The following is an 18,919-nucleotide window of genomic DNA, read 5'->3' as shown; positions in this document are numbered from 1 at the left end:
CGTCAATGATAATTATTAAATGTTACCACAGTCATTTAAAAAGACAATTCCATATCTAATGTTTTGTACTTTTATATTTTTTCTATCGATCTTGTAAAAATTGTATAGCATTCTCATAACACTTCACCACTTCGTTCATGTACATTATGATTTTGTCTGAAGGCTCATGATTCAATCTAAAAAATTTTGACCAATCAGTTCTGGATTGATTTTGTTTATCAGGACATAGAAGAATTCTATCCAAATCCATCATTAAATCATTTAGTATCCTTGTGTCAAGTGTGCTGTAACAAAAAAAGAATAGATTCTCTAGATTTCTGAAATGTTGTAATTTGTAACATGTAAATATAAGAATTTTATGTAACTTGTAAAAATTACATACTTGATGTTGTCAACTGTATCAATTTTTTTATTACAAATTTTAATGCTAGTTAACAATTTATCCAAGGTTTGTTGTACTTTCTCTAAAAAAAAGTAATTTTATTTAATGTTATAAAAGTCAAAGCAAGTATGGTATATAGTATGTAATGTATTTTGTACCTTTAACATCCAACAATTCAGTATTGTTTATAGATTTTAATATGTCAAGGGCAGTGTTATTAAAATAACTAGGGTTCCATTTTATTATTAAAGATTCAGAGAACTTCCAAATAGTTTGACCAACTATTTGTGCTAAAATTATTTTATGCAATTCCCTCTCATGATGATCTTCATTGCATGTGATATTATTATTCTAAAAATATATGGAAAAGACAAGCAATGAAGATTGTCTATTATATAAATATTTATAATTATTTCTATTGTTTACCACATAAGAGAGTACTGCATGAGGTATGTCCAAAGCTAGCCGGGAAGTTGTAACATTGTAAAATGTGCTGTTTGAGGACAATAACTGATTGTCATAAGAAAACCAGTCTTTTACAATGCTAGCAGATTCTAAAACCATAAACTGTACAATATCCGATCCAGATACAATAAAGTGGCCTTTACCTGTAATCAATTGAAATGCGTGTTTAAAATTGATAACCACTAACTTTTCTATGATAACAAACCTTGTAAAGCTTGATGGTCTACTACAATATAAGCCACAATCTTGTGAGGCAGAAAGCTGGACAATATTTCTGGACAAGGATTTGAAGATGCGGAGAATAAACAAAAAATAATAGATCTACGAGGTTTCCACGTGCATTCTTCTTGAATTTGATTGAAAATTTTTGCCAATTTTAAAGCGATTCCGACACCTTCACCGCTAGCAGATAAAACTACGTACCTATCTGAACATTTACAGTAAGTAAAGTAATGCGATTTATGTTAAAAATAATGCAAAAAAGATAACTTACCAGGCTCTCTGGCTCCTCTAGCGGTTGCCACGATGTGCGATTGACATTTGACGACCTTTTCAATAAGCGACAAATTCGATAGAATATTATTCACTTGATATATATCATCTTCCTTTAAATTGAAGGAATCCCATTTCCTATTTTATAAATATTTTAAGATAATATAAAAGTCGGATATTAAGATTAAAAATAATGAATAAACATACATTTCAAAATCAGGATCAAGAGACGCCCTTTCCAGTTGCTTGAGCATGAAACGTTGGAGATGTTCCGTATTTTCTAGCCCGTTTCCCGCTAATTCAAGGCGCCTTTTTTCAGCACGAAATTCCATAGCTCTTATCATGACAAAACGACCAAGTGTATATCCACCCAAGAAAGTAAGAAATCCGATCGATAATATAAACGAAAAGCACATACGTTTTGTCACAAACTCGCGAGACTCGTTAACCCCACGAACCATTTGAAAGCTAAGTACCCGCTGCATATTGAATGTTGGATACACTTTTAAATAATTAACTTTTTAATAATTAATTAAATAATTTAACAGCTGGTAGCAGTCATACTTCGTAACAGCCCTTTTTCACACGAATTACCGAATAAATAATCGAATTTGAAGAAATATTAATAAACAGAAACCGTCACTTTTTATTAAATGATGTAAGGGATCATTAGGAATACTATTGATACACGAGTTCATTCAAAACTTATCAAATAAAAGAGTATCAATTTTTTATGTAAAACACGGCTATGAAATAATTAAAATAGTAAATATAGTAGAGTATGTGTAAAGATATCTTTCAATCAGACTGTGTGTTCACACAAGGCAAATTTTTATGACTGGTTTTCCGTTGTCTCCGGTAGACCACTTACTTCAACACTGCGTGGGATAAGACTGATATATTTGTCAGTCCGTCTCGTCGGCTTTCTACCCCTCTACCAACGGTTCGATTTTATCCTCACTTTCGATTATATCCTCAATAGACATGTGCGAATGAAATCGAAAGCGAAACCCTCACAAGTTCATAAACATAAAATATTTATGTTGCTATTCATCATTGGGCATTTGTATTGGCAAAAACATGCTTTTTGTAGTACTGTACATGCAATAAAAAAAATTTCGTTAAAAAATATGCTGAAAATGTTTTATGATTATTAATAAATTTTTAATTACTTCCATTAAGTTAATTGGTACCAAACGTTCACACACATTTAATATTAATATTAATGTAGAAAAGTCCTCGTAAAAATACTTTAGGTTAATTACTTTCTTTGTTAAAATTATTAAAATGAAATAAATTTCGTAGATGATATTTATAATCGTAACACCATGTAAATGTTCCGCGATGTTTGCGTGGAGCAACTTATTTCGGGCAATAATATGATGACGGTGTTTCGCTTATAAATAGTTTTCTATGTATTACATTTACGTGCAAGGTTGTTTTAACTATAGATGTGCTGTTTTAAACTCAAACTACACAAAAGTATTTATCCAGATGTTACATTCCTCTATTCGCTTTAAAGAAAGAAAGAATTGTAGTCAAACACTTATAGATCTCGTTGAAAATTGTTCAAGTTATCCATATACTATTTTATACCTTTCCCCTTACGCGGAAACTTCCATCAAGGATAATATCCTCTTTAATACGCAACTTTTTTATGCAATTATTCTTACTTCACGAAAAACAAATTTGCAACTTTACTTTATTGAAGATCTTTTATTATTAATACATGTCAATAATTAAATAAAAATTCATGAAATGAAAAGAATAATTAGTGGAATCTGTACAACGAAACAAATCTTGGTTTTATGTCAAGAACCTAAAAATAAATTTTTAACAGAAAAATTTGTAGAGATTTGGTTCTTTATTTTAATATCTAATTAATATGAACAATTGAAGAAAGAAGAAGAGGAATAATTTAGAAATAAATAATTATTATAAATAAGCACGAACCAATAGCTTTTTTTATAATTATTTAAAAAAATACTATAAGTGTATTGAAAAAGAATACACTTGTAACGTTAATGTAAAACATTACAAGTTTGGGATATATAGGTATATTTCATTCGAAGATTCCAAATTATTAACTTATATGGATCACTATAAACTTGTTGCCCATGAAAATCGTCATTGTTTGTTTGTAACACCATTTACGATTCGATTAACAAGAAAAGAAATGAAATAAAATGAGACGATACAAAATTTGTAATTCATTGTATAAAAACATGATATAAAAAATTATCAATTTTATTAAAAAGGATTATTATCTTTTTATTTTTAGTTTTATCTATTTTTTTATATAATCGGAATCTCTATACCGGAAATTCTGCCCAAATTTAATTTGTCCTGGAAGAGACACGAGGATACGAAACGTGATTAATTCCATATTTTCATAGTTCCATTTCCCATTTCCGTAGCATTCGCGCATTAAGTTTGAGGTTTATTGAATATGTGAGTATTAATAAGTAATATTATTAATTATTCTAAACGTTATTCGTGAAACTTATATTATTTTAAAATTTATACTTATATTACTTAATACATTAATTTAGAGAATAGACATGTCAATGTTAGATTTAAAAATAACGTGTTCATATAAAACTGTAAATATGGGACGTTCATACAAAAAATGTAAAGTACGTAGAGGCATGTTATTTTGCCATTTGGTGCAATCTCGTAAAAACAATTTATGAAGAAAAATAAAATATCCAAATAAATGTGACAAAATTGACAAAGTATTGTTGAAGGTATACGTAGTAAGTATAATTGAGTAAATATGAGCATTAAAAAATAATAAAAAATGAAATTGCAGGACCGTATGTTAAATAATACGCGTAGTGAAAAGGTTAAAAGACAACGAAATAATTCTAAAGTACCATGTAGAATAATATCAATAGTATCTTTGGAAACAGTTAAAAACCTATGTGTTCCTATAATGGAAGATTGGAAAGAGGTCTTTAACTATTAAATATTTATCATTTTATATTGATTTTAAATAGCTATGCATGACTATATACTTTTTTACACTAAAGGAAAATGTAGCAACCTATGTCCCTTGGAAAAGCACTGAGGATAGAAATATTATACAAAGCTTAGTAGGAGGCACAAAAGCAGAAAGGAAGCAATATAGATTAGCTGAACGACAAGGAATCCAAAACCTTGAAAAAAGAGGTATATTGAATTCAAACCAAAAAATCAGCTTTGTAAGTTCATTTTTATGTTTATAAAAATGTTTTATCTTTTTATTAGAAATGTATAAATATTATTTAATGTCTTTTTATTAGATAAATAAAACATCAAAGAAAGTTGTAGATATTACACAAGTTGTGTATGATTTGAAAAGATTATACCTAAATAATTTTAAAAATATTGATATTAATACACTGGAGAATATTGATATTAACAAACTATCTATAAGCAACATTGATAAAAAGAACATTTCTGTGGGAAAAGATGATAAAGCAGGAGTCATAGAACAGGTAAAACAAACATTATATTAAATATAAGAAAGATTATATTAAAATAAATGCAAAATATTTTGCAGGAATTAGTACAAAAATTCAAAAAATTGATGCTTTGTCACTTCACAAAATAAATTTTTTAAAACTGGCAAACTAAGAGAATTTAATTAATAGTATTATTTACTTTTGTAAGTCACGTTTTCCTAAGACTTTTTAAGATTATAAAATACTATGAGATAGGCATATATTTTATATTGTTCTTTTATTATTTCAATCAGGTTTAAGAAAGTGCATATTTCCTGAGACATTCTTTATATAAAAATTGCCTTAATTATAAAATTTACATTTACCATATTTGTATATTTTACTGTATGTATGATACACATATGTACACTTTGGGGACTGAAATATGATATTGCAACAACTAAACATTTGATATTGATTTTGTAATAATACTGCATAATTAAATGTGTAATAATATGTTAAACAATAAAAAGAACGATAATAAACTATAATAGTATTATTTATGTTTACTTTACATTGTTCTGTTTTCTTTTCATTTAAATGAATTTTTCTTTTTTTTTACATAACTGAATTTAAAATAATTCAACTGTTATACATGTAACAGGGATATGTAAATATTTCATATTTCATACAATTTTACTACAATATAATCTCATTAATTTTGATGTGTAATATTTTAGATTAATCTCTAAAACTGATATAAGAAATAAAGTAAAATACACATACCTAACTATACATTTTATCTCATAATACTTGTTCAAAATGTTTATAAGACATAATTTACTTCAACGTTTCGTGCTTCAATTATTATTTCCCAATAATTCTGCTAACAACCACGAAGATGCTTCCTTGTGATGTTGTTTTATATGGTTTCTCAGATATCTTTTCTGGCCAAATTTCATGCCGCATTTACAGTCGAAAGGTTTTTCTTCGTTATGTATCGCACGATGTCGTACAACTTCTCCTTTGACGGAAAAAGTTTTACCGCAGATTTCGCAGGCAAAAGCTTTGATACCTGTATGTGTAGTTTCATGATGAGTTAGCCTCTGCCTGCTTCTAAAATGTTTTCCACAATATGAACATTTATGAGGTTTATAATCCGTATGTACACGATTGTGAATGTAAATTGAATTCAGAGTTCGAAACATTTTTGGGCAATGTTCGCATGCGTATGGACGTTCACCGGTATGAATCCTTCGATGATCATCTTTCGCTCCTTTATTCGCAAACGCGCGACCACAAATGTCGCAAGCATATTTTTTTAATCCTTCGTGAACGTCTCGTATATGTCTAGCTAGGTCTTGTTCGATACGATAGGATTTTCCGCATAAATCACATTTACATGGTCGTTTATCAAAATGGACACGAATATGGCGTAGGAATCCCCGTTTTGTAAATATGACCTTTTTACACGTTTCACATTTGTAAGAAACACGATCATTAATTATTTGTTTTGCTTTATTTACAAGTTCTGTCTCATCCGAATTTTGAATCGGGTTGACATCGGAATGTCTGTTTATGTGTTTTTTTAATTCACACTTCTTTGTGAAATTTCTCTTGCATAAATTGCAAGTGTAACACGGAGGCTTTTCAATGTCCTGATTAAAAGATTTTTCATTATTCTTGTCTTTCTTTTTCACTTCGTTTGTGTATTCCAAAGTTTCATCTTCTGTGGCATCTTTTAATTTATTATAATTACTACCATGCATTGATATGTGAACCTCAAAATCCTTATCTTTACCATGATACACTAGCTTACAATACTGACAATAATGCATTTGAGCTTCATGCTCGCTGTTCATATGATCTATAAGGTACTTCATATTTACGAAAACAATATCACATTGAGCGCACTGGATATATTCTACCTCTTCAACGTTTGTACTTTCGCTTTCGGCCGTCGATATTTGCATAACAGGATCAGACTCGGTCTTCCACCTGCAAAATAAATATTCCGATATCATGTCACCGAATGCGAAGTTTTATGCAAATTCTTGCTGTGACTCTTCAAGTAACGTCCTTAACTGAACTTTGCATTGCATATGGGACAAATTTAGGAGCCTTGATTATTATGAATACGTTTATGACGACTAATACAGCCTTTACTACGAAATTGTTTGCCACAGACATCGCAAGAATAAGGTTTCTGCTTGGTATGGATGAAAGTATGGTTATCTAATTCTTGTTTTCTCTTAAATCTTTGACTGCATAAGGAGCATTCATACGGAAGAACTATTGAATGGAATGATTTGTGAACGTGCAGAGATGCCCTCTGTTTGAACGACTTCCCACAAATTTCGCATATATAGGGTCTTTCTCCTGTATGAGTTCTTCTGTGCTCATCTCGCGAAGCTTTGGAGGCCAAACATCGACCGCATATATCGCAAGAGAATTTCTTTATTCTCGCATGAACATCATGCACGTGTCTGTTCAAACCAGATGCTGAACGAAAACCTTTTTCGCAAACGTGGCAGGTATACGGTTTTTCTCCAGTATGAATATTTAGATGAATTAGAAAATTATACGAGGTTGAAAGTATTTTCTTACAATGATCACATTTATAGTACGTAAATCCATTGACCATCATTTTCGAATGAGCTAATTCAATTCGTTGTTCCAAAGTTCGTTTTGACGAAACGTGTTTTTTATACTTTTTAGAAGCAATTCCCAAGTTACTTTGAGATTCTGTTCTTTGGTTTTTGTTAATATTAATATCAGTCTCTGACAATACTTGTATTCCGACATCATTATTTTGGTGTTCCGTATGTTCATTATTAGACAAATTGCTTGGCTCATGTTTTACATCGATTTCAATCATTTGATACTTACACCTGAAAAGAGAGTTTTCTCTATTATTTCATAGGAACCGCAAACTTATGATTAACTTTCTTATGATTAACTAAATAGCGTTTCTGTCGGAACGAGAGATTGCATTCTGTGCATTGCCACGGTTTATCATCAAAGTGAATTAAACGATGACGCTTTAGCTCGTATTTTATACGGAACCGTCGATCACATATATCGCATGCGTGTGGCTTTTCACCTGTATGTTTCTTTACATGCAACATGAGTAATGGTCTCGTTCGAAAGTTCTGATCGCAATAATTGCATTTAAAAGGAAACACGTCTGAATGAGTGCGATTATGTACAAATAGAGAAGCCTTTTGCTTGAATGATTTTCCACAAATATTACAAATATATGGTCGTTCACCAGTATGAATACGTTTATGATCTTCCGCGCTACGTTTTGTCGAAAACATTCGACCGCATATGTCACATGGAAAATTTTTTATGCCTGCATGCGTATCTCGTAAATGTCTCGCTAGTCCTTGATTTATACGAAACTGTTTGCCACAAAGATGACAAGTATATGGTCGTTCTCCAGTATGTATACGCACATGCCAGAAGAACGTATAAGGTGAATAAAGATTTTTACCACATTCGTTGCAATGATAATAAACTTTCCCATCGATTTCCATTTTAGCACGCATAACCATTTCTCGATCTGCACATTTTAATTTTTTGTCCTTCTTTCTGGTAAACTCTGAATGCGATTCCAACAAATGTAGTTCGAGCAATTTTTTTTGTTTGACAGCATAATCACAATATATACATGGATACGTTTCAACCTTATTTTTTTTATATTTTTGAAACAATCTTAGATCTTTTCGATTTTCGTTTTTCATATCTTTATCTTCTGTTTCATCTACATCTTTCGCATTTGATATAGTGCATTCAGTGAAGCTGCCAGTTTTACATTGGAGTATATGTCGGGATAAGTGGTATTTTCTTTCAAAGATTCGTCGACAATGTTTGCACATATATTGATTTTTTATTTCTCTCAAAGAAGGTAGCATTACTTTCACCATTTCTGCCATGTTTAAATCTGTATTGTAATAACTTTCAAATGAATGATCACTATCGTCATTAATTTTTTCTTTTATTCTTTCTTTAGAATTCGCCTCATTCGCTTGCTGCCATGAGCAATATGTTGTGAAGGATTTCTTCTGAAGTAGACCAAACCTGGAAAAATAATAAATGTACCAGATTTGAATGCTTTCTGTCTATTGGTAAATTCAAATATCTGTGTAGAACAAAATGATAAGATTGCATATTAGCATGCTCGTAAAGTTTCAATATGTCTGCTTTTAATATGATTATTCAAATAACGTTTCTGTCGAAAAGCGAGTCCACACTCCACACAAACGAAAGGTTTAGTTTCAGAGTGAATTAGCTTATGTCTAACGAGTTCCGATTTCACTCGAAATCTTTTCGAACACACGTCGCAACCATGATTTTTCTCTCCTGTGTGAGTGGTCACATGCGCTAACATTTCCTGTCTTCTACGAAATTTTTTATTACAATAAGAGCAAGGATGTGGAAATTCATCCGTATGTAATTTACTATGAATATATAAGGAAGCTTTAGATTTAAATGTTTTTCCGCATGAATCACATACATAGGGTCTTTCTCCTGTATGTGTTCGACGATGGTCTTCTCTCGTAGCTTTCGATGCGAAAGATTTACCACATATATCGCACGTAAAATTTTTTAATTTTGCGTGTACGTCCTTTAAATGCCTAGAAAGACCACCAGAGTCCCTAAATTGCTTTCCACACACGTGACAAGTAAACGGTCTTTCATCTGTATGTATCCTCATGTGTCTGAGAAAAGAATCTTTTAACTTAAAACATTTTCCGCATTCGACGCATTGGTAAGATTCTTGAACGTCAATGATAGCTTTATTCTTTATATGTTCGCAAGAATTTTTTGAATCTTTTGAATTATTAGAACAAATTTTACATCTTCCTTTCACTTTTTTACTTCCATTTTTTGCATTTGAAGAATCTGTTAGTTTATACGTCTCGTCATCTAGTTTTAATTTTTCCATACTATCTGAATTATAGATTTGAGAAACCTCTTCCTTTATAGTAACATCATTGTCTTGTAGTTGGTTAGACATTATAGTAGGTTGATCAAGTGTCGAATTCATGACGGTAATCCACACCGAATCGCAATCTCCATTGTCTGTAGGCTTTCTTTCTTGTAGCTGGAACTTTTTTCTGTATGGCTTCCGAAATACATTCTGCATATCTAGGAACACCTTAAACGGTGTTCGCATACTACCGGACCTGCAAAACAGTCAATACTTGACTCCGAATTTGCAGTTATACGACATAGGAGATTGTTCTTGTTCAATCCAATAATCAATGGCACTTGAGAAAAATAAGATTATTTTTCTTGACAATCCTTAATCTCACAGTCATACATCATTTTCTCAGGACGTTTGCATAGACCACTTGCAATAGTCTTTGTGTACAACAATATATAAATGCTTTGATCGAAAGAAATCACAGTAATCCTTGTTCCATACTCCAAATTGAAATAGTCAATATGTAAAGTAATTTTCAAAACATTGCTTCGTTCCATATTCATTATTAAAATTAATTTTATGAAAATTTTAAGTACTGAGTGTAACATTATTTATATTGGGCATATTTTCTGCACGTTCAATTACACATGTTGCATAGCTCCAATAGTTGCATAGTCTTTCTATAGTTTGTTTTAAATAAAGGAAGTCATTACCTGTCTGAATCATTAACAGCTGAATTCCCAGAGACTTCATCCTTTACAGTTTCTTGCTGTTGATGCTATACATAATTAAAAGAACCATTTAAGGGATATGCACAGATAAAAGCTATTTGTACTGTTCTTATACTTACAAGTGATTCCGTTACATTAGGTGCAGATGTTGCATCCTGTGTAGAAGTTTCTAATCCTTCTATACCCTGTGAAATTAATACAGATTTAAAAACAATTTCTTGTTGGAATAATTAAGTCTTTGTATATACCTGTTTTTCTTGCAAAGCATCTTGCATCTCTAATAATCTTCTTTCTGCATTCAGACATCCTTCTAATAGTTCATGCCATGCTAATAATGTAGCAGCACAATGGTAACATAATTGTAATGGAAGTGCATCATTTTCAGATACCTATGAAAAATAATTTATGTGACATTCTATACGTATAAATAAAAATAATAAGCAATAAAAAATAAATACATACACATATTGGTAAATATTTATGTATTTTATTGCATAAGTCATGTTGTAGACCTTCTCCTTCAAATATTGGGATTAAATGATCATTGACATTTGCACATATTCTACATAAATTAGACCAGGAAAATTGTACATCAGACTGTCCTACTGTTGATTGCTCATTTGAAACTTCTATCACATTTTGTTGTTCATCTTGAACATCTGTTACTACGAAAAATCCACCTTCCTCACTTTGTAAATCAGTATGTGTATTTACATTAACCATGTCTTTTACCGTTTGAATTAAAATTGAATGTTCTCCGCATGATTCCAATATAACAGAACCCTCAGAGTCCATTGTACCTAGAATGTTAAATATAAAAGTTTGATAGGGCTGTTGTGACCTCTTTGTTATGAATGCAATATTGATTTTATAAAGATTCTGAGATAAAGAATATACTCACAAAAAAATATTTTTATAAAAATATAAATGCAGTATTTTTTTTACTTTACATACACAAATCAGAAATTGTAATTGAATCTTCGTTTGTGTTAGAATTTCATTTTCTTGCAAATACCACAAACACTACATTTATTAAAGCATCTGATACGTCATTCTTTAACAATTCAAATCCATTATTCTTCTGTTCTCGACCATTTAGGCAGGTGAAATATTTATAGAATATCTTTATTTAGTAAGCACGATCATAAATGTTTACAAAGTTTCGGTTCTTTACGTGTCATTTTCGCGCCGATTAATTTCGTTGCACAATCGAAGAAAAAGTAAAGAATATCTTTATCTGTATGTAACATATATAATTAATTTATATAAGCCTATTTTAATTATATTTTACTTTGTAATTCTAATAATTTCTCAAGTTTCACGTAACTTTTTCCGACATAATGAGACGAGCAAGTTGTTATGAATAAACCGATAGAAAGTATTGTTCCGTCATAATAATCACTACTTTAATTTCTAGATAAAACATGGAGGATAATTCCTGGGGAAAAATGTTCAGTTTTCAACGCCAGCTGGCGATGGAACCATAACAACTAAGAAGAGCGCCTTAATTCTGATTTAAATTTCCGTATAAATTATATATTTAATTAAGGTACATTAAATGCAAGGGCATGGGATGCATATCCCGATTCATTACATTTTATTTTAAATACTTGAATTTGAAGATAATTTTACAATGCGAAAATACGTTTGCTTGTAGGTACATACAATCGATGCCTTTCGGTATCATTTAAATGTTTAAAACCTAAGAAGGCTGCATAGTACTCGGTTATATAACAATCAACAATAGATTTTTAACAATAATAAATATTTGCTTAGTTGCAATTTATTTTGTATGCCGACGTTTCGATGCTGTTATATTACCGAGTAACGATTGCATTATTTATATTCGGTGATTACAATAAAATAGTTGTACATAACGATTGTTTTCTTACAATATTTTATTTATAGTAAATGCAGTAAGCTGACTAGTAAATTTTACAAATCACAGGTAGGAAGGGAGTGTTGCATACGCAACACGGAGGTATGTAATAACAATTTCCTTTTTTATATATACATCTGCTAATTTCACCGTTCCCGACGACTTTTACTATTGTTTAAATTCAACATTCCTCTTTAATTAAAGTTTACAAGTAATTACGCTCTGAACATTTTAACAAACTTACTGCATAAGATTCAAAGACAAATTTCATTGATTGGAAAGAAAAAATTTTTGATATTTTACGCATGAATTAATATCTATATCTTCTTCAAAAACTTTTCAGTCACGCACTGTATTACAACATAATAAATATTTCGCATATACGAATACAGAAAGCATTTGGCATAACAGATTGTGAACATTTAAGTACAAGAACGATACGTTAAGTATATGTATATATTTGCTAATATATCAATAAGCTTCCTAACATTTCGTGCCTTCCCTCGATCTGTGTAAATGTAACTTCGATATACTCTCCGTTTGCTAAGATTGTATACTTATCGCTAGCCGCTTTACGAAATCAAGAAACATTTAAAACATACATGAACACTATAAAGTTATTTTTTTCATGTTTTTTCATTCAAACAATCGTGACTAATATTAATCTTAAAAAATAAGTGAAATTGCTGTGCATTTTTTATTTTACACGACTGACGTTTCAAACACATAAAGCACGTCTATTTAAATAAAACTGCTGACAATATAAAAAATACATTACGATTGTAAAGAAAAGATATGTTTACAAAATAATGGCAGTACGTACCACTTCTTGTGTGATAATCTTGACTTACGACATCAATGTTTTATACATTTAGGATGGACGCAAATAACGGACATTGAACCGGTATGCTAGAGTATTTTTTTGCAAAACATCCCGCTTATATTATGACACAAGATGTAGATATAAATTCGGGCAATGAAACGTGATGTGTGGCGTGTATATAAAAAAATAATATTGTATGAATTAAAAAATAATGTCTCTTCAGTTGATATAAATACATATATTAATTGTTCGAATTAACAATAGATATCTATACGAAATATTTCTACTAAACTTATGCAAATAACACATACGTTCACTATAAATGAAAGTTAATACGAAAAGTGTGAAATTCAACGGGACAAAACGAAATGAACATGGTCAACACGCATTTAGAACCACATTTTTAAGCCTACTCGTTGTTATGTTTAGGTGGATGCGTTAAACTTCAAAATATAAACTGATAACGTATCTTTTAACTGATTATAACGTGTCAGGCCACGAATACAATTATGCAATAACAATATTCTTCGCTGCTACAATGAACAATAGCTTTCTTTGTGCTTAGTAAGGGATAACATTAAGACTTTCGTCCTATGTGAGATCAACCCACTGCGATAACATGTTATACATAACATTGAATGCCATTGAGTTAAAGATACTGCGCTCAACTGATACTTATGCCGTCATATGCGATTATATCACAGCAAATGAGTTGAATATATGTGTACCAGGATTTCCTATTTCGATTTAATAACGCAATTGGAAAAATACAATTTTGTTCCGTTTCTTTTTTCGCGTGCAATGGTATAAAGCTTGTAAAATGCAAATGACATTACATTTCTTGGAAGAATAAGCTGTAAATCCTTGTTTAAATACTGACGGCATTATGTGGATGGATAAGACCTATACGATTTTAATCTAATGGATTGGTACCTGCCAATCGTGTCGTCAAACATTTCCCATTTTCCATTTAGTAACCACAATCATGAAAGCTGTGGTACATGTCTCTTTCAAACTGAATGCATGTAACTTAATATTATCAGGCATATTACCGAGTCACGACTAAAAACCATTGTACAATTAGGTGTATACTGTACATATACATGTATACTGTATATGTACTATTTCTATACAAATATGTTCTGTATCTTATAACGAGCCTAGTTTTAATTTATTAATCATTTATTCTTATTGCACTTTGAAAAATTGATCTCGAAAAAATTCTTAAACCGATTTTCTTTCCTAAGCTATATACTCGCAAAAATTCAATTCGTTGAATGTTTGTATGTAATTTTTTTAACTACTATATTTTACGTCTATCTCTAGATCTTTTATGGACGAATTTAGACTGTCGAACAAAATGCTGAATAAGATTACAATGAAAAACACATGCTAACTCTTTATGCGTCTGCCTTCAACTTGGCTAGACTTAAAGAGGCATCTAATATAAGCTGATACAAATGAATATGTTTATTTTAATTGAACAAAAATATAACTTAGATAGGAACATCTTTGATAAAATTGTTAAGAATGATAGTTAATTATTAAGGTACCGTCTAAATTTGTGGTAAAAGATATATATTTTAATTAAATGAAATTAAGTGTTAAATCGATCTGTATAAAATTATATATTCGAATGATTAATACATAATGGTAAAATAAGTATGTCAAACTGAATATTTTTGTAAAAGTTGTAAAAGTTTCTTCACGATCAATAAATTTGATATTTTATTTTAAGAAGTGAACATTAATTGCCTGTTACGTAGGCCGATAACGTGAACGTCCTTAAAATTTATTAATTGAATTATTTATTCTTTAAAGTTCCTGTTGTATCTTAAAATGATTCAATTTTAATTGGCCACATGTTTTACACGATAAAACTCGCAAAACCTAAATCCGTGAGCGTTTCCTTTATTTTAAGATCATTCCCTATCTAACTTCGAATCTTTGATGCTAAAGACTAGTTTTAAGATAAAATTGTTATGTAAGAATATGAACTCGATTAAAGAGACCAAGAAAACTTCTTCAAGGAGGTTCTGGATATTATTCGCTGGAACTCTCGTATAACGGACTTTTTCATTTTTCTACTTTATAATTGGTAAGCGAATATTAAAGCACTTTTCAAGCGTACCCAAAATATTAGTTTTATGATGATTTTCTGTGCTATATTTATATGGGAAACGTTAAGATTATATATACGTGGATGATTGTCCACTTGTACTGGGAAGTCCTAGAGCAGCCGTACATAGTACTTTTAACGAACAGACGTATCTATAACAAATATTCACACATTGTACAGCTAGGTACGCGCAGCTTTTATAGGCCTAGTAATTGATGACTGATTACATTTGCATTGTTCGCTGGTTGCAGCGTTAGAATATACGCGAGACGTAATGTGGGGCAAAGAACCCAATAAATTAGGACCAGGTAGACTTCCTGCGAAACCGCTTCTTCCCAAAAAACTGTGAGCGCATTTGTATAGCCTCGTTTGTAGAATTAATATATCATCGAGATCTTGTTCGCTATTTAATAATTAGATTGCACGTTAGACAGTATCAAATATTAATAATTAACGATATAAATGAAATAAAAGAAACTAACTACGAACTTACCTTGCCGCGACTAAAAACTTTTGGAAAAGTCGATTCGGAACAGTACGTGGACGGTCAACTGTATCCGCGTAAAGATCTGTCTCTCGATTGTATAAATGTAAAAAGTCTGAGAGTTGTTTAGCCGTGACAGCAGCACGATCTTTATCACTCAATTTACTACTTGGTAACTATATAGAGAGAAGTAATTGAATTATAATATATAAAATTTTAAGCAATATACTTAGACGACGTACCGTAAAAAAGAATGGGGTCCTTAAATTACTAGCCGACTGTTGAAGAAATTTCATCACAAGATCGCAACATGTTGGATCCGCATTAGGCTGTGATATTTTACGTAATATATGTCCTAAGTATAAACCGAAGGCCTTTCTAGCTTCTCCAGGACTGAAAAATTTCGTTAATTATGTAATACATTATGAATTTGTAAATTCTACGATATCGATGATATAACTTGATGATCATATAGCCAACCTAAGTTTATTTCCTTCGTGCATAGATTGCACCACTTGGCTCTTATACTTATGTTTATCTATATCGATATTCTCTTTACTACTACCACGATCTAAGCTTTGTTTGTGCCCTTTTACCAAAGCTCTCTCATATCTTTCGTATCTGTAATGTATATATGAATTGTATATTATTATTTGACGATGGGTTTTTGAATTTTTTATTATTTTCACAAAAGTACCTAGACAATCTGTCCAATGTAACCTCGGGAATGATAAAGTCAGTAGTACGACTAGCCGCGGGAAATAATTGCTCGTGTAACATTAAATTATGATTCGTATTAAGTTGATGCGGAGGTCTGCCTGGACCTAAAGGATCCGAAGCTATTGGTATGCCTGTGGTTGGATCTGAAGATACAAAATAATATTCAATGCGATATTAATCAAAATAAAACTCGTAAAAATATTGCTTTCAAATATTTACCTAAATATTGTGAGTACATTTCCCACGATTTCGGACTAGGAAATATACGAACGAATCCTCCTCGTCGATCGAATTGAGCTTTCGCCGATGCTACTATTCGTTGCTGTTCGGGTGTTAATCCTGATTTATTGATATTACTTTTACTACCGTTCTTTTTTCTTTGTGATAATGTTTCGGCTGAATGTACTCTCCTACACTATAACCAAATAAAATCTTCGATCGATGGCTCATAACACTCGAATATTCAGTCAAGAACTCACGATGTAGTACTTACGTTAACTATTCTTTTAGTAGAAGTTACTGTGGATCGGTTCAGGTGCGTGCTTTGCGGTCGTAACATCGGATCGATCGCAGGTATACCAACCAGAGTAAGTAAATCGGCTATTAAAGCCGATTTCAATCTAACATCGAGCGGGGAATCGCATCCCAATGATGGCGTCAAATTCACTTCCAGTAACCATGGTTTCAACGTGTCATCGATTAAAATATCAAATCCAAATAGTTCTAGAACAGCAATAAACAATATGTATTAGAATGTCCTAGTCTATATCCTATTTTATATTCGACGAAGTAACGATTACCGAAACAAGCTTCCGGATGCTTGACAAATTGCTTGACTCCGCTGACGATTCCAGAGGCAGTCGCAAGAATCGATTTTATGATAATATCCTCTATGCGTTGCATCAGCAATTCCGTGTCTTGTCCCATTGAACGTAGATGTCTGAGTAACGCCGACAAAGTCCACTTATGGCCTACGTCCTCCGCATCTGGATCTTCGCTTCTACAAGACAATTTAGAATAACGGAGTAATTCTCGTTCAGGCGGGACGTTTACAGTGGTGAAAACGGTTCTGCTTACTTTACGTAATCCACGTGGAATTTGTTGATGCTATAGTTGCACAAATGCATGCAGGGGTTCCAGATATACTGGTTGCCACCGTCGTACTTCACCGTGGCGAATCTCACTAAGCCCTCCTCGTACAGGTAGATCAACAGTGGATCGTAATTCGTCACGGCTACGTACAGCCGTAAGTCACATTTGTGCCCGTCGACTAGAAGCGGATTATTTATGTACTGTGCAACGATCACAGATTCGTCCGTAAGAATCTTTTCAGGCTGCAAGTACAGAACGTGCACGAAAATCAATTCTTACATATATACGTGTGTAGACAATATATTATACATGGTAAATATACGGGGAGAAAGGTAACTACGCCTTTATTCTCGAAGTTGATTCTACCATGAAATAGAGTACGTAATAACGCTTGGTAATAGGAACCTTCTTATCACAATATTTTAAGTACGACGGTGTGCGAAAACAAGCATGCGGGTGCAGGCCACGTTATCTATATTCATAGCTAGAAATTATGATGCTCACACTGTTAACAATATAAATGCCACGTCCGCGGGAACTGGCTTTTGGTTTGACAATCCAGGGCCCGCGGTACCTGAAATGCGCCGTAAGTAATTCCCTCGATTCGCTAGGCAGCAGAAACGTTTGCGGTATAAAGTCCAGATTCCGTAGACCCTTGCTGCGTTGCATCGCCTCTATGTTCTTGTACAGTCGATCCTTGCGGGTTATCTCGTACGACCTACGACAGAGATTTAAAAAATTGATTTAATTCGTACAGCTAAACAACTAATCGTAACGGCTAATAAGGAAGCAGCTCTACTCTGCAATTTTGTAATTTGTATAAACCAAATGAATCAACTGAAAAGCTCTATGAAAATCAAATCGCTTTGTGAAACGGCTATGCTATAAATTCATAGTCAACTAACATTTCTAGCGACAAATTTTTGCATTTTTGAGTATGAAACCTATACCTTTTCTTCTTTTCCAATAAATACAGTTTAAATATTGGATAAAATATTATGCTTCCTTATTGCTGCACAGCCTCCGATTCTTTTTCATCGACGATGCAGTTATTATTTTCAGCAACGCATCCCATGATAAATATACAATGTGTTTCTTTATTCTCGACAAAGCTTGATTTATTCGCTCGAGTGATCCACAACTGCTCGAGTTGCCTGGAGCTGTGTGTTTATTTTCCCTCCCAAACGCCCATCAGTTTTACATACCTTGGGAAATGGTTCACTTTCTGGTGGGGCATTAAGTTCCGTAAAATGTCCGGCTTCGGGTGATTCCCCATCCACAGAATGTTAAAATCCATCTCGTTCATGGGAACCTGGAAAAACGTATACCAACGAACACTTTAATCTGTACCTTTTATGACGATCATTTTTATTT

General features: G+C 32.0%; 4 protein-coding genes across 20 annotated transcripts in view; 1 reads left to right on the top strand and 3 right to left on the bottom strand.

Moving 5' to 3' along the window:
* Window positions 1–52: 52 nt before the first annotated feature.
* LOC126872051 (transferrin receptor protein 1) lies at window positions 53–3,594 on the bottom strand. 4 transcript variants are annotated; one of them, XM_050631555.1, is made up of 8 exons: window positions 2,211–3,594; window positions 1,547–1,675; window positions 1,341–1,477; window positions 1,053–1,274; window positions 809–990; window positions 541–733; window positions 383–464; window positions 53–284 (listed from the first exon to the last, which is right to left on the bottom strand). In XM_050631555.1, the coding sequence occupies exons 2-8, from the start codon at window positions 1,669–1,671 to the stop codon at window positions 83–85; spliced, it is 1,143 nt and encodes a 380-aa protein (XP_050487512.1). In that variant the 5' UTR covers window positions 1,672–1,675; window positions 2,211–3,594; the 3' UTR covers window positions 53–82. The 4 variants fall into 4 exon arrangements, with proteins under 4 accessions (XP_050487512.1, XP_050487508.1, XP_050487510.1 ...); XM_050631551.1 differs by having other exon boundaries at window positions 1,547–2,434; window positions 2,512–3,594; XM_050631553.1 differs by having other exon boundaries at window positions 1,547–2,434; window positions 2,548–3,594.
* Window positions 1,155–5,338, top strand: LOC126872070 (uncharacterized). 6 transcript variants are annotated; one of them, XR_007691820.1, is made up of 7 exons: window positions 1,187–1,287; window positions 3,621–3,790; window positions 3,892–4,292; window positions 4,372–4,542; window positions 4,624–4,818; window positions 4,884–4,988; window positions 5,079–5,338. XR_007691820.1 is itself a non-coding variant. In XM_050631593.1 (7 exons), exons 4-7 carry the CDS (start codon window positions 4,158–4,160, stop codon window positions 4,932–4,934), a joined length of 552 nt encoding a protein of 183 aa, XP_050487550.1. In that variant the 5' UTR covers window positions 1,187–1,287; window positions 3,621–3,790; window positions 3,892–4,086; window positions 4,152–4,157; the 3' UTR covers window positions 4,935–5,338. The 6 variants fall into 6 exon arrangements, 5 of the variants coding, with proteins under 5 accessions (XP_050487552.1, XP_050487550.1, XP_050487551.1 ...); XM_050631593.1 differs by having other exon boundaries at window positions 3,892–4,086; window positions 4,152–4,292; window positions 4,884–5,338; XM_050631594.1 differs by having other exon boundaries at window positions 4,152–4,292; window positions 4,884–5,338.
* LOC126872042 (zinc finger protein ZFP2-like) lies at window positions 4,815–12,155 on the bottom strand. Of its 4 annotated transcripts, none has more exons than XM_050631534.1 (6): window positions 11,330–12,155; window positions 10,891–11,228; window positions 10,677–10,817; window positions 10,548–10,613; window positions 10,411–10,475; window positions 4,815–6,762 (listed from the first exon to the last, which is right to left on the bottom strand). In XM_050631534.1, the coding sequence occupies exons 2-6, from the start codon at window positions 11,221–11,223 to the stop codon at window positions 5,625–5,627; spliced, it is 1,743 nt and encodes a 580-aa protein (XP_050487491.1). In that variant the 5' UTR covers window positions 11,224–11,228; window positions 11,330–12,155; the 3' UTR covers window positions 4,815–5,624. The 4 variants fall into 4 exon arrangements, with proteins under 4 accessions (XP_050487491.1, XP_050487489.1, XP_050487490.1 ...); XM_050631532.1 differs by lacking the exon at window positions 4,815–6,762 and adding an exon at window positions 7,513–8,847; XM_050631533.1 differs by lacking the exon at window positions 4,815–6,762 and adding an exon at window positions 7,513–8,847 and having other exon boundaries at window positions 11,383–12,155.
* Window positions 12,156–13,348: 1,193 nt separating this feature from the next.
* The window catches only part of LOC126872032 (tubulin polyglutamylase TTLL5), a 36,121-nt gene continuing 30,550 nt past the window's right edge, over window positions 13,349–18,919 (bottom strand). For 5 of the 6 annotated variants that reach the window (XM_050631503.1, XM_050631500.1, XM_050631502.1 and 2 more), the window contains 11 exons: window positions 18,751–18,857; window positions 18,050–18,263; window positions 17,531–17,787; window positions 17,254–17,453; window positions 16,947–17,176; window positions 16,673–16,868; window positions 16,431–16,596; window positions 16,214–16,354; window positions 15,976–16,126; window positions 15,743–15,909; window positions 13,349–15,652 (listed from right to left, as the gene is read on the bottom strand). In XM_050631503.1, coding sequence (XP_050487460.1) covers window positions 15,430–15,652; window positions 15,743–15,909; window positions 15,976–16,126; window positions 16,214–16,354; window positions 16,431–16,596; window positions 16,673–16,868; window positions 16,947–17,176; window positions 17,254–17,453; window positions 17,531–17,787; window positions 18,050–18,263; window positions 18,751–18,857 — 2,052 coding nt within the window. In that variant the 3' untranslated portion in view covers window positions 13,349–15,429. The remainder of the gene's footprint in view (window positions 15,653–15,742; window positions 15,910–15,975; window positions 16,127–16,213; window positions 16,355–16,430; window positions 16,597–16,672; window positions 16,869–16,946; window positions 17,177–17,253; window positions 17,454–17,530; window positions 17,788–18,049; window positions 18,264–18,750; window positions 18,858–18,919) is intronic. The other variant, XM_050631505.1, reaches the window with a different exon arrangement.

The sequence above is a fragment of the Bombus huntii genome, chromosome 12, assembly GCF_024542735.1.
Source record: "Bombus huntii isolate Logan2020A chromosome 12, iyBomHunt1.1, whole genome shotgun sequence".
Taxonomy (NCBI): domain Eukaryota; kingdom Metazoa; phylum Arthropoda; class Insecta; order Hymenoptera; family Apidae; genus Bombus; species Bombus huntii.
This window is presented reverse-complemented; position numbering and strand designations above follow the sequence as displayed.